This window comes from Acanthopagrus latus, chromosome 5 (assembly GCF_904848185.1).
Source record: "Acanthopagrus latus isolate v.2019 chromosome 5, fAcaLat1.1, whole genome shotgun sequence".
NCBI lineage: Eukaryota > Metazoa > Chordata > Actinopteri > Spariformes > Sparidae > Acanthopagrus > Acanthopagrus latus.
This window is the reverse complement of record NC_051043.1, coordinates 26,903,140-26,927,825: the sequence shown is the minus strand read 5'-3', so window position 1 is coordinate 26,927,825 and position 24,686 is coordinate 26,903,140. Positions and strand designations below refer to the sequence as shown.

The following is a 24,686-nucleotide window of genomic DNA, read 5'->3' as shown; positions in this document are numbered from 1 at the left end:
AGATCCGTCATTGTTATGAAATCAGTAAAACGGGAAACAGCAGAGCATAGTCCACTCGCTGCTGTCGATATCTTAAACACGTGGAGCAAAGAGCAAGCGCCATAAATGTCACAGATTACTGATGCATCATCTTTTCTGTTTCCCTCTATCTGCCTTGGTCCAGTCTTTCCACGTGCAGCACAAAGCATGTTAAACACAGTATTTAGCGCAGCGCCTGGATAATGGAGAGACACATTTCTCCAGTCGGTCCGGCGGAGAGAGACGATGCAGGCGAGGCAGTGAATCAGTGGAGTCGGGAGGAGGAAGCCATGAGGCGTCCATCGCTCCGGACCTCATTACCTCTGACAGGTCATTCATTAGCCAACCGCTCTGCTCTCAACAGCCCGAACAGAGCTCCAAAGACACAGCACAGACGCCACAGCACCGTCAAACTGGCAGTACATGCAGCCAGTACACAAGACAGTCGGTGTAAATGTCAAATTTACAAGCGTACAAACGCTATAAAAATGTTTGCAGTTATACACACGTAATACACACATGTAAACAATAATTAAAAGCCCACTTGAAAACACAATAAAGCATACTGTATATTTCCATTATCAGTTGGCTTTTTAATTAGATTGGTCAGGAAAAAAAGGGTCAGTGTTTTATTGTAAGCACTATTAGGATTATATTTGGAAAGATAAATTGCTGGACTGGGCCTTTAATTAGGCTGCTGACAGGTGACGGCAGCCCCGAGCGACGGATGAGTCTTTCCAGTTCACCTGGAAAAAGATTACAATAACGCTGGCCAGGGCTCAGCCGTCCCCGAGGCAGAAAAAGGGAAGTGAGGGAGGAGATAACATGCTTAAAGTTAACACTGAATGAAATGTTAGATTCTTAATGAAAGCAACAGTGTGCTTTGTTCGTTTGTGTACGAATGTAGGTTGTACCAGGTACAGAAAGGAAGAAATAATGTGTCATGCATGTATCCTGCCCATGTTTTTTTTTAACAGGAATCTAACCCTTACATAAATACCAAGCCTGCAGGATCAAAGCCTACGGTATATGTTTAGATCTGACTGCTGTGACAGGATGGGAGTCACATCCTGATTTTTTCCCTCCTGCCATCAAGTTAGTGAGGCGTGTTTCCTGTTTGAGATGCTGCTTTTCACTTCGCCACACAGATACAGTTGCTTAGTCAGAACGTGGTGGACACGTGCAAATGAATGAGACACAGCGAGATCCTCTCATATTTAATTTCTCACACACTGCGCGTTCGCTTTGTACATTATCCCTATGCGGTGGTGATGGATTTACAATTAGCTTCCAAAATTGAAGGCGCCGCTGTTCGGGTGATTAGAGGTGGGGCGCTGGCTGCTGAGGTGCAGATCTGGCCCGGCTGTCCAAAGGCCCTGACTTCATCTCTGAGGCTTACACAGGGGATGGATGGCAGGCAGGCCTACATGCTGCAGTTGCCCTGGTAACATACAGCGATGGAGCGAGGGTATCCACAGACACCAGCAAAATCTCTCTCTTTTCCTTCCACCCCCTCTCTCATTTCTTCCCCTCCCTCCTTCGCAGCCTCTCTTTTTATCCTCCATTTCCTCTTTTCATTCACTCCCTCTCTCGAACAAAACCTGACCACCAGCTCGCTGCTTATGTCACGGTTGCCATAGTGACAGAAGCCTCACAGCAGGAGGCGGTGCGATAGAGGGTGAGGTCAGGGGGAAAGGTAACTATGGGTCACTACTGTAAGAATTCCTCTTCCTCTTGACTTGCTTACATGCTTGAGAATGCACATCTGAACTGCAGCCAGACTTTGTGTAAATCTGCATGAGCACGTGTAACGTCTTTGACTAAACCTGACACTGTGCGTGCAGCGGATTGACAGTGTACAACTCTCAACGATGCATGCCAAAGAAGTTATCAAGTGAATAGAAGTGTGTTGCAGAGTTATTGGTATTATATTGTATTCCATTATTTTCCAGGGTGGGTTTGCATGTTTAGCTTTTTGTTTGTTCTAAAATGATCAGTATTAGTTTATTTTTTGTTTTTAACTAATAATATGGGGGGTGTTTGTCAGAGAATAGCTAACTGAGCGGTTGACAAATACTAAAAATAAAGACATCTGCTATATATTTTTGTTTCATTTTTGTAAGTTGTTTCAGTTAATTTTGTATTTTAGTTTTTTTTTTTTTTCAGCTAAATGTTTTTCACACTTAACATTTGTGTGGGGCAGTTACTAGTTTTTGCAGTCTTGACATGCCTGCTTGCTTCGGGGCATGTCCGATGAGTCATGTTCCCAGCCATCGACTCAATTCCCTGTCTGTTCGTTTCACCACAGTGTAGCGATGAAGAGAAAATAACAGAACATCCAACAAGGTTGTTAAGTGAAAAGTTTTGATGTAATCAGCAAATATTTTTCCATTCGTGCAGACGGGACAAAGAAATGCCTTTACAATTATGCAATACCACTACTCATTGCTGACAAATCGTTCAAGTTCTGATTCAGACATAACACTTTCAGACAACCTGTTTTCATAGTAAATAGTAGGAGAGGTTCTCTGGGGCATCACAGGTGTGAACAAACCGGTAGCTTGTGATGGAGGATTGTACCAGCAGGTGGACTTTAATATGAGATCATTTCGTCAACATTAATTCTTGTGTAAGATTAAGAGTTGCAGGAGAGGCCTTTCGATGGAAAGGTCAACAGCTTGAAGGCATGCTAGGGTTTATTTACACATGACTACAGTACACCAGTGTAGCTGCGATGTATGATAACTTAACTCCAGTAAGTGTGAGTATAAGACAGGTAAACATATTTTCTGTTAGCAAATATATACGTCAGGGTCCATGTCTTTGTGTTCGCTGTAAAGGGAAGTTAATGTCTGAAACAATACATTTAACATGGTTATCTGCTTATTTCACTGGATAGCGTGACTAAGAAACATGATTCTTGCTCACTGCAAAGCATCACAAGATTAACTGACCCAACAAAATCCTCCAACCTGATAAAACAGACCTGAAACTTCAACCTGCTCTTCAACAAATGTAAAAAACACTTGTGACACTCGTTACGTAACCGTGCAGCTTAACACCCAACACAACCGCTGAATGTTGAGTCAGCATGTCCCTCAAACCATACAACACTCAAATAACAAAATGCACCTAAACTCCCTAATGTGTAATCAATAGTAAGTCATTAATGCAGATTATTTTGTGGTTATCCTGCACAGTGTGAGTCACTGTGATCACTCTCTATACCTCATCTGTGTATGGCTGCTCACAGTGCACCTGGTAGTACCACTGGATTAAATAAATCCTCCTTCATGTACACATGTACAAAGACGAGGGACAAAAGTAAGTATGTTGCTTCACAGGATCACTAAAGTTGCGTAAACCAGCCTTTCCTGCTTGGAACTGAAAACCCTAAAGCTCCTACGCAGACCCCGAGTTTCCAGCCATGGATGTGGTCAGACAATCGAAACTGTCTTTGTGTGTGTGTGTGTGTGTGTGTGTGTGTGTGTGTGTGTTTGTGTACCTTGTTTGCAGTGAGTGCAGGGTGCCCCCACCCCTCTCCTGAATAAAAACAACCAGCCTACGAACGTGTGGAAACAGCCACCTTCAAAACAGTTTAAATTGGATAATCTGTCGGCACACAAGCTCTCTTTGTTCCGTTATTCCACCCGCGTCACATGCCGTGTGACCAATCATTTCATAATTGGGCGCACCGCGATCGCAATGACGAAATATCCTCTGTTAATGTATCTCCTTCTCCGACCGCTTACTTTTGTCCTGTGTGTGTGTGTGTGTGTAGGTGAGACTTTGGTAAAATGGTGTTGTGACCTCACCTGGATCATATAGAGCTGGGCAATGCGGTACTCCTCCACACTCATGGGCATGGGGATGCGGTACTCCTTGATAAGCATGGTGAATTAGAGGTGAGGTAAAAGGGGGATTGGGGGAAAAGAATGACAAGGGAAGGGGGAAGGGGGGGACAGAGGGAAGGGAGGGGGGAAGGGGACAGGAGAGACTCTGGGGGGGAGGCTCCTATATGTGAACTGTCAAATCACCAGCTGAAGTCCACATTGATGGTTCCTGTGGGGGAAGAAGAAAATAAAAGCATGTAAGCAACGAATATATTAGAAAATAAACACTAGACAGCATCCAACCAGCGGTGTTTGTTATAGTCAAAACATGATGGTAACCCTGACGGCGGCCTCCAAAAACACTAAGCGGTTCTTCCAAAAGTCTTCGTCAACATCCATTCCTCAAAAGCAGAAACAAGCTTCAACCAGAAACAAACAAAAAAAAAAAAAAAGATTCACCATAGAAAAACAAACAAAAATCAAACAACAGCAAGCATACTAATTTCAGACGGTGCAAGATTCCTCCACACATATCCAAGGAGGAAGGCTCATTGTCGTGGCTCACAAGCAGATGAAGATGAAGATGAAGATGAAGAAGAGGGAGGAAAGCCGGAGTCATTCGGGACACAGATGCTCAGTGTGGTTACTGTTTGCCTGGTCAAAGCCTTGGAGCATCAGCACTGTGTCTCCATCCAGCGTCTAGGATCCAAGTAAGGCATTTCCCAGGATAAACTTCTCTTCTTATACACAAGCCACAGCTCAGTGTGCATGCGTGTGTGTGTGCGTGTGTGTGTGTGTGTGTTGCACAGTCGGCCGAAGTCTCCAGAGAGCACCCGTGCCTTGCCGACGGTCCCAACAGCCACCCAGTCTCAACCAACCCCTCAGCACCGTCACATGGGGGGGCTCACTCAGCATAAGAGGGATTATGGTTGAGTGGGGAGCATTACATAACACTGTAAGAGCCCCCCCGTGCATGATCGAGGTTTCACAAATAGCAGCTCTAGATTCGCACAAAGCATTGTTTTCAAACCACTGGGCAGATAGGGGTAGGTGTGGACTATACATAACCAGCGTGTGGGTGGCGTGAGTTGCAGAAGTCTGCTTTTGACCACTCAGGGAAAAAAAAAACAGAAAAGAAAAGGAACAGCTCTCCAAAGCCAAGAAAGTACAAAAACGAGATCATGACTGTACGGACTGTTAGCTGAGGTGACACATTAACTGATGAGGATAAAGAAAGGGAGATATCTACTAGATGACAGAACATTTCTATCAACAGAGGCACGAATATTTGGAAAAAAAAAACAAGTCAAACAAACAAACGAGTGACTTCAGTCCTTGGCGCAGAAAACAACTCGTCTATATTTTTTTATTTTTCAAAGTGGATTTGTAGCAGTTAAGGACCTTGATCTGACTTCACTCTTGTTTTGAAAGCCTTGGGGAAAAAAAAAAAAGACACAATACCATATTTCTTTTTAAATACTGCTGATTGCAGGACGCATGATGATGTGATAATGTGTTTTTTTCTGTTTTCTATATTTGTGGCTGTGTAAAATCAATAACTGTAATATGACGATGGTGAAACAAAGTGAACTTTGTTTTAGTGACGTACCACCAGAAAGCAGAGCAGCTTCTCTCCTTGGGCTGTGAGGCCACTCAATTCTTTCTCAGCGATCTGTCATGAGAAATATTTTTCCACTTTTTGACTAATCTGAGCTGGGAAAGTTGGAATCCAGCCCTCACAGCTAGTTTTAAAGGGCAACTCCACCAATTTTACACATTAAAGTGTGTACAGAGGTCATAGGGAGTGCTGCTGCGTATGTGAAAAAAAACGCTGTATAAAGCCTTTTGTGGCTCCAGAGGAAACTGCATATTATCTAAAAACTAAAAAACTGCATACAGTGATGTCACTCAGTGGTCAAGTTGCATTGTGGGTAATGGGGTGTCAGGTTTTGAAAAGGAGGAGGAACTTGTGGAATAAAGGAGGCGATATCTCTGGTCTGGCTGTATTGATTTTGATTGTTGATAGTTTATAGTGTATCAGTGTTATAGGAGTGCAGTGCTAAAGCAGTGGACTGCTTTTCAAACCCTGGTGGCTACATTACCCACAATGCAACCAACCACTTAGTGCCATCACCGAACAAGATTACATTAAAAAGGAAGGGCAGTTCTGTATTGAGATGTGGCTGGTGGAAGCACAACACACACATCTTAGTCACCTTTGGACTTTACAGTACATGTGACGCAAGACAACAACACCGTCCTGGCACTGCCCGCATCTGGCCGTCCAAATGTGACTACACATCATTGCGTAACACTCTTTCCTGACCTGTGGAAGCAACTGGACCTCAGCAGTCTGGCACCCGCCCATTCTGTGTAATCGCACTAATGTTCCCACTGCGTCACTTACTCAGTGAACAAAGGCCAGCTTTGGTGAGGTCACAAGTGCTCTGGTCCACCACCTATTGAGCACTTGAAGACTTACTTTGTCTGGAAGAACTATTTAAAGTGTGATTTATTCTGGACGTTGCACTCAAGTCTCGCACTGCTTTGAGTTCTTGTGGTTTTAACCGTTCATTGTTATAAATCATATCTTTCGTTTATTCTAAATGTCGGCCCATTTACTCATACATTACTGTGTATTTTATTGTTGTCGTAATGTGTTTGTTGTCAAGAACTTCCCACTGAAAACACATTCACCTATTCAGCTCTCTGAAGCAGGATGCAGTCTGTCCAACTCCCCAACCTGAAGCAGGTGCTTACTAAAGCCTGGGAGGTGTTCCTGTTAAAAACAAGATAACAATGTCCTCTATACATTTTTTCATATAATATCTATGCTCTACACAGCAGAACAATGCATTGACAAAATCAGAGCAGAACGTCATGTATTGCTGAAAATAACTGCACTCTTGAGAAATGCTGGGATAAAACTAGGCTAGCCCAGAGAGGCCCAGAGAAAAGCCTGCGGCTCAAGAGCCAGAGACCTCTTCGGTTAGTGCCAGGCTTTAGAGGTGAAGGTCACAGTGCTCATCTCTGGCTGACGCTGTTGATGATAAACAGCTTCACTTGAATCCACTTGAAGCGTGGTTAAACAACACGGCGGTGGTTTGAATGCGGGTTGCCATCAACCTGTGTTTTCCGAGAATTCCCTCAAAGCCATTCTGGACGTGACAGCTGGACCGATTTGGAAATGATTCAGTGTGACATGATAAGACAGATTCTCTTACTGTTGGATTATCTGCCAGAGAGTGACTATTGTGTGAATCCAAGTCCAGACAGCTGCCAGCAACAGGCAACCCACATACAAAAAAAAGGACACTGGGTATGTAAAGACAGGGAGGACAACAGAGAGAGAAAGAGAGATACAGGAAACACAACAAGCAGCTTAACAGAGGGACTCCGAACAGTTGTAGTATTATTGTGTCCGGCCACCATGAGTCACCGCGAGGAGCCTGAGGTGATCATGCTGTACAGGGACTTTCAGTGATGTTGATGCATGCGACATTCATGTTTTACTATCCTATAAAGCTGCAACTATTACCTTGAATATGAATTAATCGGTTGAGGTGTGTTTCGATTAACCAGTAAAATGTTGCTTGACCATTCAGGAGGGACGAAGAAAACTCAGACACCGATGACTTACGTTAGAGTAGTTTATACAAACATGCGAGGAGGAACAAAATAAAAGCACAACTGTATGCTCAGTGTGCTGCCATGTTAATCCTCCCGAGTCTCCTCAATGTTCTGATTATATCTACAGCTCAGAAAGCATCCCCCCCATACATGGCTATCTGTTTAACAACAAACAAGGGAAAAGTTTCTGCAGAGCTTCTCACCTCTGGCCCAGTGAGGAAGAGAAAGAAAATGCGCAGAAGACAGTAACTCTGCTACCAAAGATAGACCGAGAGCCGTCCTACGAGTTTACACAAACAACAGCTTTGGTTTGTCAAGAATCTGTTCTGTAGAAATATCTGCAGCAGCTTCCAACTGCTAAGTTTGCAAAGACCATAAACTCACAGATCAGATGTCACTATGCCCTCATCCGTACCTTACCGGCCCTCACGTTTATACAGGGGATGTACAATATCCTATCTTGTGAGGTCAAAGTGTTCTGGACATTAGATTTTTCTCCCACACTTATAGTTTTATGTCTCAATGCCAACATCTGAATTTTTTCTTTTTAACATTGTTAATTTCATCCTGTTTTTTTAAAATGTCCTTTATTTATTATACGTCTGTACCTCGGCACCACTGTAAACACGGGCTCTTCCTCAGTGTGTTGATCAATAAATCAATAACCACACACACGCGCGCACACACACACACACACACCCACACACACTTACAGCCAAAGACGGACACACCCTGACTGTCTCCCGCAAAAATGTGTTTGTCACAAATTTTGTCTGTGTTTATTCGAAGTGTCAGTTTGGGATCTGGATACTTAATTTTTAATGAGAAACTGCAACACACAGATTTTAGTACTGTGGCTGTGGATTCAGTAAGCCATATCCTCTCCTTTAATGATTACTCTAAAAGATTAATGAAGCCTTTGAATTGGTCTGATGGCTCCACAAATATAATCGATACGTCTCATTCACAGCAGGATTGAGGAGACAGACCCTTCCTGAAAATGCTGTTGAGTCCCTCGTGGTTAAAACCAGCGTCTGCCTGACTCTTTCTTTTGTGACTGATGCAGATGCTGTGCACAGCATCGGACCTGTAAAGCATGATCCACCAGCAGCCTCGAGAGCATACTGGCACCATGCTTGACCCAGAAAAAAGCACTCTCACACACGCAGCTTAAAAATAGCCCGGTCACAATAATCCTAGCATACGCAAGCAAAGTGCTTGACGTTGTCTGCTCGGAGAATATGCTCATTCCCTTCTAAAAATACAGTTTCTACCCCCTCTAGGCAGTGACGCAATAGCAGCACACGCCGCTGCGCAGCGCTCATCACAACGCAGCCTCCGATGTTTCTGCTCCTCTTTCGACAAAACTGAAGCCGCTGACAGCTACTTTGGATTGGATTGTTTTCTGTTTGTACCTCTCGCAAAACTACTGGTTTCGTAACCTGTTAACCCATGTGGCCAGCTGTGGCAAGACCATCCTCCCCGAGGTGTATGATGCCACAAGTACCTCATCTGTGTCCCTCTCAGAAGGTGTGATAAACCACAGGGCGTGCTAAACAATCCTCCAGGCGAGAGTATGACTGATTCAAGTAACATAGAACTACAAAATTGTTCCAGAAGATCATAATGTCAGGAACTAGGATTTAAATTTACGGTTATTGACTCTTCTGCATCGAGATATGATCATTAAGAGAGAATCATTATGCATCCAAGAATTGATTTTTTTTCCTCAACCCTGCTAAACACCAGCTAAAATTTCGTTAGAGGCACCGGTCTGACCGCCTGTTATCAGAGTCAGTCCAGGGGAAATTTTCAGTGAACATTATACTTAATACCACGAGAACCATAAGGCCTGTAAACACAGCTACATCTGTGTGACTCCCGGAGCCAGAATAAACCAACAAGTGCTCAAAGATGAGCACATCTGTTAACCTCTGAACAGCTTGAGGTGTCTGTACTAAACAGATGAAACCTGCTTTACTACACAAAGCAAAGGCTGGATTATCCCTCGCAGACCAGAGGCTCTCACTCACGCCTAATCAGTAAATCTACCTTTCACTCTGAGATCCACCTTCTTGCCACAACAGTCCGCCCTACACCACATCAAACGAAAGCTGTATTCCTAATTCTGTTGAAGGTGCAACTAATATCTTAAGACTGGAAGCTATGAGTATAGCAGACAGGTTGATCGCAGGACTGAGAGTAACAGCTGGGCCATGCTGTTGACACAAAGCAGAAAACTGGGAGGGAGGTGTTGACTCACAGGAGGCTTTTTCCGCAATGGTGGTGCTCCTTTAAATTTAGCCCTGTTTTATAGAGAGCCACTTTGGAGCAGAGAAAGAGAGGAGGTGGTGAATCCCAGCGGAGCTGGAGGAGGAGCAGGGGGCAGGGGTTCCCTCATGACTGACCCGCAGCAAGACCCCTTTAAAATGGAAGTGGAAAATGTTAGCCCCTGGACCGCCTAAAATACCATAGATCAGTTTCACACAGTGTTGCCCTGACATTGCAGAGAAAACTTTGGCTATGACAACGGCTGCAAACACAGTCTGTGACAAGAACCCTTGATTGAGTTGATGGGCTTATCTACCAATCCAGTTAAAATGTCAAAAGGCTTAAGACAATGCAGTTTGTGCTGGTGTGTGTGAGCTCCGCGGCCAGAGCGAGGGAGTTCACCATCCATCTGCAATGCCTCAAGAGGCCATGAGGCATATTTCAGATAAGCACACTATCCCTTGAAGTATCTATTAAGGACAAAAGATGAAGCATCATTAATCCAAGGGTATAACTGAGATAAATATAAACTATGTGGCACAGATTACCGAATACAAAATAGATTTACACCCTATAAACCCTGGACACTTTTGGGCTGAATGAAGAATGGAAACGCATTGTTTCCCCCAGACGGACTACTTTTATCCACATCTATAAATCTATCTTTATTAAGGTGTTAGATGGTAACTTGGGGAGCCTTTATCTTTATCTATACCACATTAGTGATTTCGAAGGGTGTTAAATGTTTTACCCTTGACAAAATATATTTTCATCTAAAACCCTTTTAGCACACAGACCAGGACATCAACCAGAGTATTTCTTTACAGTATACAGGTGCAGTTTGGGTGGAGGCTACTGGACAAACACAGCATTTTGCTTTGGGTGACTTCAATAAAAGCACTGAAGGGGAGAGCAAACATGTGTCTCCTCTCAAAATTCAAAAAGGTTGGCAGGGTGGTTTGCATACTGTACCACACAATGCACAGCTCAGAAGAGAAGAGCAGAAGCTGTGAAATCATTCTGGAGGATCCATCATTTATTCTACATGACAGGCTCCCTTTGAACTGAGGCTGAGCCAACAAAACTGACAAATGTAGAGATGCAACACAATGCGATCACCCGAGATCTGATCAGAGACAAGGGCACCGTGAAAAAGCATCAACATGAGTAACCAGTTCCATGAGTAATGTTACGATCATATGAAACGCAGAGGATAAAAGAAAATCACAACAAATAGTGATGCATCATCTTGCGCCACTTATTGTGCGTACATTAAGCTCCCATGATGCACCTTAAAACAGGTCATCACTGCCTCCGTCCCAGAGGTCCCTGCCCCTCAACAGGCTAAGTCGGTGGGATGCACAACCTGCCCTTGTTCTTTACTCATCATCGCAGTGCAAAGGAAAAGCTAAAAATACTCGACACCCTGTGAGCATCTCCTCCATTGTGTTCCTCCTCCTTCTCCTCGTCCTCTTCCTCCTACAGCAGAACTGCTTCTAAAAATGATCCTCGTTCACACACACACACACACACACACACACACACACACACACACACACACACAGAGCAAACACGAACCACCAACAAGCACTGCCACAGCGGAGAGTATGGTGTCATGAGGAAAGCCGAACTTTGCAAAGAAGATTACTGCACAGCAAGAGATTTAAAAAAAATACAGCCAAACAAACTGTTAATCATCCACTAACTGTGAGTTTCAGTCAGCATACGGATTAGGCAAGCTATTCTTTAAGTTTACAGAAAATGATGACTCTAAATCATGTCACAGCTAATCATTTACTGCTTGAAAATGTCCCATAGAGCAATAAATGACTGACCTAGAATGCTGCTGTTGCAATTGTCAGCTATTTTTGCTCCTTCTAACTAACCTCATGTAGTTCGATTTGAGTTTCATGAAAATAGCTGCATAAGATCTCATGGCAGATTAGTGAACCTCACTACATCAGAAGCTTTGGACCAGTGGAAAATATGGAAAGTTTTGATTACATACCACGACAGCATGTAATTAAAACTCTACATAAATAAATCTGGTGCCCAGTGACTGCTGAGAACTTTAAGCTGCTTTAATAAGTGGAGCCATTGTTTTCTTATGCTTCAGTGGTGCTCATCAGCCCACCGTTTTCCAAAACGGGCCGGTTACATACCAACCCTATCTCTAATCAACGCCACGCTTCACTCTGAAATCCAAAATTAGATGACCTTATATGCAAATTACACTTGGATTAATCAGTTACGTGCCAAGGTTAAATGAGGATCTCCCATCGCTGTCATTCTCGTCGAACGCTCAGACAGCCTGAATTAACTGCACACAGAGCAGCCTTATGTAACTCGGACAGATACAGAAAAGGAAAGCATCCCTACCCTAGCATTTTTCATCCATCCCATTAGCTAATTCATGTGGCCTACAGACCCCCGGGCAGGAAATGCTTTTGTAGATTTAGACAATCTCTCTCAAACATCTCCATCAGCCCCCCCCAACCCCTTCCATGAGTGTTTGGTCGCAACATGATGTTGACTCAAGGCCTTCATGCTAATGTGGAGCCTATTGCAGAGTGCTTGCCAACACAAAAGCTTGACACAAAGTCTTTGAGGAATAACAACTAATGGATTTCCAGTATCATCGCTACTAGAAATCTCCCATAACAGTCCAAAGTGGCTTTGACTGTATGTAATGCACCCGTGAAGTGATGCGGCTGAGACTTGTTATCCTAGTGAGACTACACCTACGTTATCACGTTGTCTTTGGCAGGTTCACGTCTATCAGATATTCAAATTATCTGACTGACAATCGACAGGGAATGGAGTTAAGAGAAGGTATTTTTAAAGAAAAAAAAAAATCATTTGTTAAATAATTAAAGGGTTATTTATGTGTTAGCAAATTAAAGTCACACAATAACACAAACTTGCCAGTCAAGGCAGCTGTAGCTGCAACTCACTCTCTCTGCAAGGTGAATCACTGTTGTTGTTGAAGGAGTCTGGTGGCTTCCAAGAGAGCAATATAATAGCTTCAGTTCCACACCGGAAAGTGATGTCCAACAGCAAAACAAAGCAGTGAAAATCTTGTAAATATTGCATACAATTAAACACTTTAATTGTAACACCAGCACATCGGTTAGCTTCTGTGCCGATACCTCTGCCTGCTTCATCAAACTGGGAAGATGCTGACTGACATCTACTCGATGTAATCCACCTCACTAGCCTGGAAAAAAAAAACTACCTCTTTAAGCATGATAAGTTTTACATCTGGAATACAAATTAATAAGCCCTGACAGCAAAAAGTCTTACTTGAATAGAGAGGTAAACTTCTGAAGTGTCTGAATTTCAGAGCATGTGTAAATGTAAACAGAAACCATACTGCCCTGTCTATCAACTCTATTTTTAGCTTCCCAGATTAGGAAAAAAACAAAAAACAAAAATTAATTAGGACTCAAATAACTGACCGTGCAATGTTTTGAATGTCAAATAAGAGAAATGAGATGGATGCTACTCTACAAAACTTGTGAAGAAAAATGTTTAGCCTGAGGCAAAAACGTATTCCTTTTCCTGCCCCTTTATTCTCTCCATCATTGCATGAACGGGGGGTTACCATGGAGACACAGAGGGCCCTTTCCTTATTGGTTGACAAGATGAAGTCAGAGTGACGAGGAAAGTAGAGACCAGATGCTGCCGGGGCTGATACTTCTTTCTCCTGTTTCTTCTGTCTCCACTTTCACTTTTGTCGGTCTCTGTTCGTCCCCACTGAGGCTCATTTCACCTGCAGTCTGGTTTCTGGTTTTCTTGGATACAGTAACAACCTGCAACTCTGACTGGTTCCAAAATACTGTCAGCCTACTGGCTGCCAAAGGGGTTACAATTCACTACAAAACAGGATTAAACTAAAGAAAAATAAAACTGCTGTGGGTGTGACAAACTTGCTCGGGCACAGGCTGAACTACACAGGGCACTATGTGGGCTTCACGGGACAAACATGCAGACTTAAAAGTACCTTGTGTTCACTGCTCATGCTGAACTTTAGTTAAAAAAATAATGTCAGGACATGCCTTCTGCTGCCTGCATCACATGGAGGGTTAAAAATACCCTATGCCCCATGCAATTATGATGCAAGTTCTCTTCATTCAGTTTAAAATTAACCTAGTAGACCAATAATAGCTCCCTTTTTAATGATCTAGCAGTGAGTCAGAATAATAATGTGCAGAAACACAGCAGAATACCAATATTCACTTTATTGAATCCTTGGGAGGAAATGGGTCCTGGTGCCCCAATTTCTCATGCTCTAGTAGCTGAGGGGAAAATGGATCTGAAACTGAAGTAAAATGGGGACAGAGGAACAGAAAAATATGCAAGCGTCAGACCAAATGTGCATTAGAGGAACAGCGAGAAACAAACTGTGTCCTTTTTGTTTTTATTAGACAGAATTACTCTGCTTGCATCCAGAAGGATTTCAGTTCCCATGTCAGAAACATTTTTTTCCTTTTAATGTTATTTAACCCATCTAGAGTGTTTGGGTGTGAGCTGCTGGGCACTTGGAGATATCGGCCAAGCTCTTCAAGATAATCCACAGACCTTGTTGTGAGCAGTTTGACGTAGGAACTATTTCTTCCTACCTGAACTACACCCTCCAACTGTGCCATCGAAGGAAGCGTGCACCTACTCACGAATGAGAGGCTGGTGCTTGTGACAGCGTTGGTTAGCAAGTTAAATAAGCTTAGTTGGCTCGCAACCGGTCCATGAAAACATGCACGCTTCCTTTCGCGTGATGATAAAACTAACAGTAGACGTACATCAGAAATAAAATAGTTAACCTGGTCACGATTTCTGGAAAGAGACACTGCTGTGGAGTTTTTCAGATGTATTTTTTGGGCGCCAAAAGCTGAGAGTACAATCCAGTTCCATCATATATTAGAGGAGGCAGATATCTCCAAAATCTGGCAACTCACACCAAAGAAATCTGGATGGATAAATAGCACTGCAGAAAAGAGGAAAAATACGCACTCCCAGACCAATACAAAAAAACAACTCTCATCTCATAACAACAATCTCCATGCATGGAAGCTGTTGCTTTTATTCTGTGTTTCTGCTGTTATTCTAAAGTTTGTGATTTAAAGAAATTCAAATCACTGAGTCATCAGTTCAATGAGATGGCCTGTGTGCTTTTAGAGAACACCACGCATCGAGGCAAATTAACTGTCAGTGATAAGAAAGCTGCTCATGAAAAGCTGAGGCCGTCCGCTGCCCTTTGGTAAAATACCTCAAACCCTCTTGTGCAGCATGAATAATGCAGGCTTCCCAAAAGTGTTCTACCCAGTGACCAAAGACAGAAGCTGTCTCTCATGCTGACCATAAAAGGCCATTCTCAAAGATGCTCATGGTCCTGTGACTTTGGCTAACATTTCGATGGGTGCCGAGGTCAGGTTTACAGCTCCGTGGAACCAGGCTTTATCACTCTGGGACTCTCTTATCAGAGTGTATAAAAACCAGACACTCTCTATCAGTCTTATAACATAAAGGATTCTGACGTCTCTCTCCCACAGAGAGACACAACTGTGAATATAAACGCGGAGCTTTGTCTGGCACATGGAAGCGAAGAATGGGCATAACACAGAGAGACTTCCCATTGAAAGCCTGTACACCAGGAGCAAAAAAGGGAGAGGGTTGGGGGGGAGGGGGGGGAGGGTCTGAAGGGGTCTATTTTTAGCCTCAGAAAAATCAGGTGTCTGCGGCCAATGGAAAAGAAAGGGGAGCGTGGGTATAGTGACATGAAGCAGCGCTGTCGCTTTCATTTTACATGATCTGTGTGAGTCAGAGGGCGCTGCAAGGGTTGGGGGTGGGGTAAAACAAAACATAAATAAATATGAAACGGCATATATGGTCCATACTGGCATGAAGAGGCTTGCATGCAGTGAAAAAACTATAGGGGCAAATAGTAAAGTAGCTCCAATTAGGGCAATGAGACAAGACGAAATATACTGTGTCTATAAAAGTCCATCAATTCATATTATGCTCAAGCCTTTATTTTGTTGTGCTGCAGAATCACACTGTTCACAGCAATGTTTTCATCATTTGGACACAGGGCACAGATGCAGGAAGGACATTTGCATGAAAGCAGCACAAACAAACATGGAGGAGAGTGAACATGACGCAGAACGTGGCAATTACAAACAGGAGAAGGACCAAAACGAGGAGCTCGTACCCAATAGAGGAGCTAATTCTGTTGTACAGACGTGGTGTGGTTGAAAAGTCAAACACGGACCAGAAAATCATACTTTCAAAATATGGAAATAAATAATAAAGTTTATGCTTTATGTGTGGTCATTCATTGTAATATGTATTATTATTGCATCTCTCTGATTAAGAGCCAAGAAGTATCCTGATTAGAGCTGCAACACAAGCAAAGCATCACCAGGTGTTCTGACAGTTCATTGATTTAAATTTGCATCTGGTAATCCGCCAACATTTGCTCAGTCAAGCATGTTAAACATAAGCATTTTCTTCTGTTCTTTGTCATTTATAAACAGTAAATAAAAAGTGTTGGTTGGACAAAACAAGGAATTTGAAGAAGTCACTTTGAGCTCTGGGAGAAAGTAAAAAAGCACAGTTCACCATATATTTATTTTTACATTTTACAGACCAAATGATTAAAATAATCAGCAGAGTAGTCAATAACAAAAAGTCGCTGCCCTGTACCTGATAGAGAGGGTGTGTGACCTCTTGCACAAGCTTAGTATCACCACCAAACAACATCCCCTTTCCTGACAGGAAACACATAACAGACTTCATTCTTCTTCCATAAAATGTAACTCAAGTAAGGACACAGGAGGGTGGTCGACTGCTATAAAAAGACCTCAGCTCTTCTTTGGAATCAACTCACATTGCTAGAAAAACTGGTGTCCAAAGGGACGCGAACACAGCCAGCACAAACTGTTTCATCTTTGTCTCATTTCCCAGACAACACAACTGAAGGAGCATTAGCAGCGTTGTGCCATTCAGCTGCTGGCTCATCAGGGATGGGTGGGGACAGGTTGTACCCCTGTTGTCCTTGTCAACAGCTCAGCACCAACATTAGCATCACCTGCTTTGTTCAAGGGAGCTGAGGTGGGAGGCATGTTGGGGAAGAAGGACAGAGACTGTGGAGCTCGAGGTGCAGAGGAAACACAATGTTCCATTCAGTGCTTGGCTGGCACCCAGGTGCATGATGGAGCCTCATATGAAATACTGTCATGATGCCCGATTGTCCGCTGTAGATGAATTAAAAGAAAAATTAGACCCTCAGATATAACAGCCAGCTGGCAATGCATCCCTATACTCCCCTAAGAGAGCACCATAAATTGTAAGTTATCGTTCTTCAAATCTCTCTACTGAGTCTCTCTGCCTGAACGACTGAAAGGCATCCATACTAATCTTTGGTTTCCACAGATATGTTACTGACAAGGGAAATTGTTTCAACTCCCTTTAGTGAGCTCGGAGACATATTTAGCATCACTTTAAGTAGGGATGCACGAATCAACCTGCTTGCCTTCAAAGTTGGTCAATACAAAGCAATGCTATTCATTTCTCAAGATTGGTGAGGAAAACAACCAGCTACAAAACATTTCACAGACTGAATGGTCAGGTTGATTGAGTCACGCTAACCTTATTTAAATAGCACACAATTACAAATTTGCCCCAAAGGGCTCCATAGTCTTAACAACACGGGTCATCTTTAAATGTAAAGCCCACGGCACATGGTCAGCACATTTCTTCTGTGGTGCATTCCTTATGTGTCTCAACTACCCTGTGCCATGAGGGCAAGATAAACTGTGAGAAAAAACTACTTACTAACTGCTCTGTTTAAGTATCCGTGTCAAAGTGCTTTTGGCAGATGCAACATGTGAGAGTTGTGTTGCTGCAATGAGATATCAACAGAATACTGGAGGACAGAATATCAAAAATGTTATCAGCCCACAAAGATCCTTAACATTATACAGACAATCTAAATATTTAGTTAATGTGAAATGGTAGGTAACAATTCATGCAGTGATGCATTTAGTATACAGAATAGTTTCCCAAACCACTATGATCTAACGCCCCACGAGTTTAAACTTCTTATACAAATCATGTTTAAAGTGGCCACTAATAAAATGCAGGTGAAATAAAAGTTACGTTAAATGAGGCTGTTCCAAAAAGATATACAGCCTGATGCTGTGTCATATAAAGCTGCGTGTGTGTGCAGTACAGTGAATAAAACAGGAATTCATGTTCCTCATCAATCCATCATCATTATCCACTTCCAAAGCAGACATCAGGCTGACCATGACGATGTGTCAGCTGAGTACTGGGAACCCACACGGTTTATTTGAAGGGAAATAACAGCCCTAAAACAGTCACATACGCAAAACACACGCATTTCCAGACAGGCTTATGCTTATAATCACGTCACATTTCGTTAATCCTATTCCTTATATGTGAAAAACCAACCTTGGACAACCAGCTGCACATTTACCTGATGCCACTTTCTTCTCTAGCACTTCTAACCAACCACTCAACAGTCACGTCCTCTGACAGACAATAAATAAAAGACCAAAGGATATTTTTATGAAGCTTCATTGATGATTAAACACCAGACCATAAGAGAAAATACACTCAAACTTGTAAAAATCCCCTCTGGTGTTGTCAGAGTCCATAAAAATCAGTATCTGTCAAAGAAATGACGTTAGCATGACATGCAAGTCTTTGTACCCAGGAGTTATCAGCTGTGGGAAAAAGATTCTGACGATGCAGAGTCCAAGATAACCTAAAGGGCTTGCAGTTAATCAAGATTCATATGTTCAGTATCTTCCTGCAAGCTCATATAGCAAACTGAATTCCCACATTATATGCCAAGCTGTGGAACAAATCGACTTTTTCTAATATCCTAGCGAGGGAATCAGCTAAAGCAACCGTATGAACAATTCACTAACTGAGACAAATGAGAGCCAGAGAGATCATGGGGTTAAAACCTTGTTTATTTTATAGATAGAATAGAATAAAATAAGTAAGCAATCTACCGTACAAAAGTAAATACGTTTTACATTGCTTAACAGCTGTCTCTGTCAATATCCAGTGCATCTTATCAGCTAGCCTTTACAATTATACTGCACCTTTATCTTGGGTGGGAGTAACGGTGATAGTGTGGGGTGTACGGAAGCCGGTATATAAGACACAGAAGATCAGCATGCTATAGTCTTCCCGAAGTAGTCAACACTAGTCGACATTAGATGAGGCAACACTGATACCGCACAACACTTCAGGTTTTTCAGCAAATTACCACACAAACAAACAACTGAATTTATGATGACATGTTACAGTGCAATGGGTGCAGTACTTTACAGCAGTCAAAAAGCCTCACGTAGCTCTTTTTACAGTGTGTGTACCTGACGTTTCTCTGCTCTTCCGGTACCACCAATCTCATCTGATAAGCAGCTCAAATAGTATAGACATTGAACCAAAAGATGTGGTGAGCAGCGGCATACGTCACGCAAACTTTAACTGACAGGAAGTGAGTCTTTTTTCCTCGACGAAAACACTGTTGCTCAATGGCTGTGTGCATTCGTTTGTCATCTGTATTTATAATAGCCACACGGGATTAATGACTAATGCTGTAAGACAACCATAAGCAAACTGAGGGTTGTAGTAGGAGAACAGAAGACCTGTCACATGTGAGAATAAAATTTAAAAAAACACTCCCTCACAAAGATTCCACGCAGTGCTATGAATACTCAAACAAGCCTGGGACATAAAAAACACACAAGCTACAGGCTCCTGTCAGGAATTTTCCACTCCACACTCAGTTAGGCATACAGCATATATCTACATATTCTCAATAACATTTGATGGTCAGGAGAGTGTCAGACACTGCTGCAACTGTATAACATCAGTGGAGTGGAGGGAGACCTGTGCGACACAAATGAGCCGACATTAGCATGCATCTGAATGCAGTTAGAAGTTATTATCCTCATTTATCAAAAAGGGTCACTGCCGTGTCTCCACTTTGCTTTTTGCGTTGGCTCAACAAGAGCATCAGAGCTGCATTAACCCAGCAAATACAACTGAACATACATCAAAAAAAAAAACCTTTTCCAGACACATTTAAAAACCACAACTGCACAAACAATAGATTGATTCATGTTTCTCCTTCTGTGGCTGCGTGTTTGTCTGGTGTGGTAGATTCAACAGAGACACCTGAGAGTGGCAAAGCTATCAGGTTGCAGCCACTCAACTACTGTCTTCCTGGAAGATTCCTTTCGCTTAATGCAGATGCATTAAAACATTTATAAAAACAGATGTCACATATTTTCTGTCTCCTCAGTTAAGATATGCTCTGCAACAGGATTTAAGTTACTGAATAAAACCAGACAAACACGTATAAGCCCATCCGCGGCTATTCTTGAAAAACAACACGAAACTAACTCTGGCCACTTCGATGTTGACTGTGTCGATCTTTCACACAAACAGAGCTACAAATAAATTTGCAGCACTGAAGCGACAGTTCTAATTTTCCTGGAAACAACTCATTCAATATTTATACTGAATGAGTGTTCAAAATCTGTTAAATTGACTTGGTTAATAAAAAAAAAAGTCTTTCTAATGAGAGATTTCCCGAGGGAGGGGCATCATATGTAACCTTTATTTAACTGAGAAGTCACTTCAAGATTAAAATCTCCTTTACACGCGAGACGCTAGACTAAGCCAAGACGGGTGAAAATAGCAGCATCGAGGACGTGACAAGACGACAACATCTAATTATATTCAACATCAACCTTGTTTGTTTCGGACAGTTTAACGTAAATCCACTCAAGCTGACAATACAGGCAACACATTTCTATAGGAGCATTTACTCAAAAGTTAACAATCACATGAAAATGAAGCTTGTTCACCTGAAACATAAAGGCCGATAGTGAAAACAATGTTACGTTTAGAGTGATAAGAGATGTTTCAGAGTTAAATCTATCCATCAGCATGTCTACACTCCAAGACACACAAATTAACTCACAGTGTATAATAATCTACACTAGTTAGGACTTACATGAAATCAGTGAGTACTTGTGACTTCTCTTGAAGGCCCTTTATGTTTTCTATATGCATTTTGAGTCCTTCTCGCATTATGCACTCAACATTTTCACTGAGCAAACAGGTGATATATGTCTTTTTTAAAATTTGCATTGCAGGCACAGCCCTGCTCATGTACCGCATATGTGCATAGTGTGAGTGTGTCTGTTTGGGGGAGGGAAGGACGTCCCTTAGTAGAAAACTGGTTAGGCAAATAGTTTGAGGAGCTGCAGTGTTTACGTTGGTGACACCTACACTAATCTGATAACAGGTACGACTGGTAAAGAAGGCGCTGCACAGTTACATGAGGAGGATTTGAATTCTGGGGGGGGGGGGTCAGTGATGGTATAATCTATAGCCTTCACTTCAGACAGTTTCAGTCAGAGCAACACTTCAGTGAACAGGGAGCAACATCAGCAAAGGGAATTTGAGTCTGATTTCCTCATGACAAAACTGCATGGCATGAGAAAATATCTTGCTCGTCACCAACACATTTTATGTGGTACTCGCTACAATCGGGAATAAAAGTAGCAGTATGTGTTTCAGATCAAAAACTTAGGAACATAAGTAATGAGTCGCTCGACAAGTCAAAATTAAAAGTGACTCAGAAAATAAGAATCTGTGCCAAAAAAGGCAAAGCCTGCCAATAACTGAGCTCGGGAAACAATGCATTAATTCTATTTTTTGTGAACTGCGCTTGCAACGGACTTCTCCACTGTAATTCCTGGTTTGATGTTGCTTCAAAAATGGCACAGCCGAGGAAATCCATACGATCACAGAGCAGCTGATGCTGAGTGTGTTACACAATCCTCACAACCGTTGAGGCTACAAGAAGATAGGTCACAAGTTTCAACAAGTCAAAAACAGATTACACCCTGCGTGCATAATAGTACAATATTCTTCAGGCCCATAAAAACAACACAATAACCCATCTCGGTATGTTCCTTCTATATATCTTCCTCTGTCAACATTCTCCACATGCAGGCTAGATCTTGTTCTTATATGGTGAGGCTCTGAGCGGGAGCACAGATATATCATAACTAGTCTCAGATTGCAATCCTGATACAAACACTGCGATGTAGGAGAAGAGGCACGCGGTGTGGAGGGGCTGCACAGGAACCCCTGCCCTCAAAAGCAGAGCCATCATCTGGACAACAGACGCCACAGCCTCCGAGTCAGCACTGCCTCAGTGACTCACCCAGGGCCTGCTGAGTCAAACAGAGTGACTCTTGGTGCTGAAACTCATAAAGTCATACTGAAATAGGAATGAGCCTTGGGGATCAAAAACAAGCTTGTCTGCTGCAGGTTTCAGTTTAAGTCAAAAACAAGTGAAATAAGAGCCCCTTCAGTTCTTAGTGAAGAGCATGGTTAGTCAAACATGCTGTCATTTGCAGCAGGGTCTTAAATAAATGTAACACACCTGGGTGTCCCTGCAAAGTGCTCCAAAAAGGGGGGAAGGATATGAAGCCTTAAAAAAAAAAAAAAAAACATCAATGATTCCAGGGACCTCAACATTAATATGGCACTAGATGCAGCGTGAAGTAACTCAAGAACAGCTTACAGTCAGGGTAAACAGAGGAGCATTTCACCAGCTTTAACAAGCATGCCTGTGTGACAGCGCATCAGAGCAGACACAAATACGCTGCACTTCTTCAGTCCAAAGAGGAGGAAGGCGAAGTTAGTCTAAACATATTTAACGGCGCGTTATGACTGTTTAAAAAAAAAAAATCCTTGTAAAATAAGATTTACTAAACGTGACGTTGCATCAAATTTGAACTGGAGTAAACCCACCGTCAGTTAGTTACCTAGCAACATGGCAGCAGCAGCAGCACGGTAATGACAAATTGATGGCTTGCGATGCTCATCACATACCTGGACCTGATGCACGCCGCTGATGCACCTCTCTGGCTTCAGCACTCTCCAGCAGCGCTCGGGCGAAATCAAAGTTCATTGGTCTTTCTCCGGGTTTTTCTTTTTCTTTTTTGGTTGGTGGAGATGGAGGAGGAGGAGGAGGAGGGGGGGTGTCACCACTTTCAGCAGCAACGCGGTTGTCTTTCAGCAGGAAGCAGCCGCCGACTTGACGAGGAGGTCGGGGAACGATGCCATAATGGAGATGAACGCATCGAAAAGTCAGCAACTGATTTCCTTCACGTCGCCGTTTGTTTGGCCCTTCGGCAGAGGAAGGGGTGCGGGTACGGCATGTAAAGATGACGCGGAGAGAAACATCATCAGTCGAGGTGGGGAGGAAGGTGGTGGTGGTGGGTATCAGCCGCCGTTTCTGTCCGTGTTTACAAAATCTGGCCACATCGCTGAGCCGGAGAAACACACGCTGGATTTCCTCAATCGACAGAAAAAGGCCAAAGTAGCTACCGTAAAGTTAAAATGTCCTTGAGTATCCAAGCTAACCTGGCAGGGGGGACGGCGGTTGGGCTCGTCCCGGCGAGTAAACGAACCTAACGGCTGTGTGAGCTCAGAGCAACGGCTGTCGCCTCCGTCCAGAGAACCGGGAAGAGCCACGAGCAAACACATGAAGAGCACTCGCCGTCGTAAGTTGTCACTCTTCAAGTCTGAACCGCTGCAAGACTTCACCACAGTCCTCTCAGGCACGACACGAAACTGTCAGGCTGACCCGAGTACTGACACGTTTCCGGTACGGCCTTCAAAAATAAAAGCATCACCTGCTTGTTTGTATGGTTTTTTTCCCCCTTAAAACTGGAATCGTTGGAATGTCTCGTCCGAATCAAAAACTATTCCCATGTGAACATACACACAAACACAGACGCAAGTTGATGCTGCTTGTTTCCTAAATCACACGTTTATATCTACATATCTACATCATATCCGAGATGCCAATATAAAAGACCACATGTTGCACCCCATCACTCAAGACTGTGGGTGTATGTACTCTTGTTTCTAGTCTTACAGAACAAAATAACATTGGGGAAATGTACCACACAGCAATAGTGCAAAACACCATTTAGTATTTAATTCTGGAAGACTGGTGCCTTGACTTCCGGTATGTGTCTTTCCCTCCGCTAACTTGACAAAGCTCAGGTTCGTATAGATATTCAGTGGAGCAGTTTTGATGATAGGGCGCCCCCCAGTGGTCGAAACTGGTACCATGAGTACCTACGTCGTCACATTAACAGCAAGTCCACATTGTTACACACTAGCATGTTATAGTGTTAATATAACTTTATTGAGTTTACTCACATTAATGTTTTTTGTAGGTATTTACACGCATAAAGAGGATCACTGATTGGATGTTAACCACTACTGGGATATTTGTATAATTGTATTATACATCTATCATCTTCCTGTGCTGCTTGTCTTTTAAGTAAAAAAAAGGAAGAAACTAGGCTGCTGCGGCACATCAAGTGGAACAGAGTAAGCCTGCTGACGGGTTTCACTTCCTGTGCAGTGTAAGGAAATTATTTCACTGCCTTGACAGTAACTGACAGCTTCACACAGCCGTGTGGTTTTGGATGACCGGTTAACAATTTTCTTGTAAACCTCAAACTGTTGGTGAGAGCTTTTTATGTCTATTACAAAACTATTATAGGAGAACTATATAAAGAATGATTTCTTACAGATATCGCTGATGCACATTACTGGAAACATATAAACGGCATAGCCGTGGTTATGTTGTACAAAAATTGACATCAGTTTTAATGTGAGCACTTAAGATGATGTTCAAGTAATTAAAAACATCCATCCCCCCTCCTGCAATATCAGAAATGTCATCACAGGTCATCAAAGAGATTGTTTTTTCCCTCTGACCTACTTAGTTTCCCAGTTAACTAATTTTAGTCATTGTCACAGGAGAGAGCAGGAGGCGATACTTCACAGGCC

General features: G+C 42.8%; 1 protein-coding gene across 6 annotated transcripts in view; it reads right to left on the bottom strand.

Annotated features, from left to right (window-relative positions):
• Positions 1-23,536, bottom strand: part of LOC119019844 (membrane-associated phosphatidylinositol transfer protein 2-like) — a 44,916-nt gene extending 21,380 nt beyond the window's left edge. For 5 of the 6 annotated variants that reach the window (XM_037098772.1, XM_037098771.1, XM_037098773.1 and 2 more), the window contains exons 1-2: positions 22,707-23,535; positions 3,834-4,080 (exon numbers count right to left, since the gene is read on the bottom strand). In XM_037098772.1, coding sequence (XP_036954667.1) covers positions 3,834-3,911 — 78 coding nt within the window. In that variant the 5' untranslated portion in view covers positions 3,912-4,080; positions 22,707-23,535. Of the gene's footprint in view, positions 1-3,833; positions 4,081-22,706 lie in introns of all 6 variants that reach the window. The other variant, XM_037098768.1, reaches the window with a different exon arrangement.
• Positions 23,537-24,686: the final 1,150 nt, after the last annotated feature.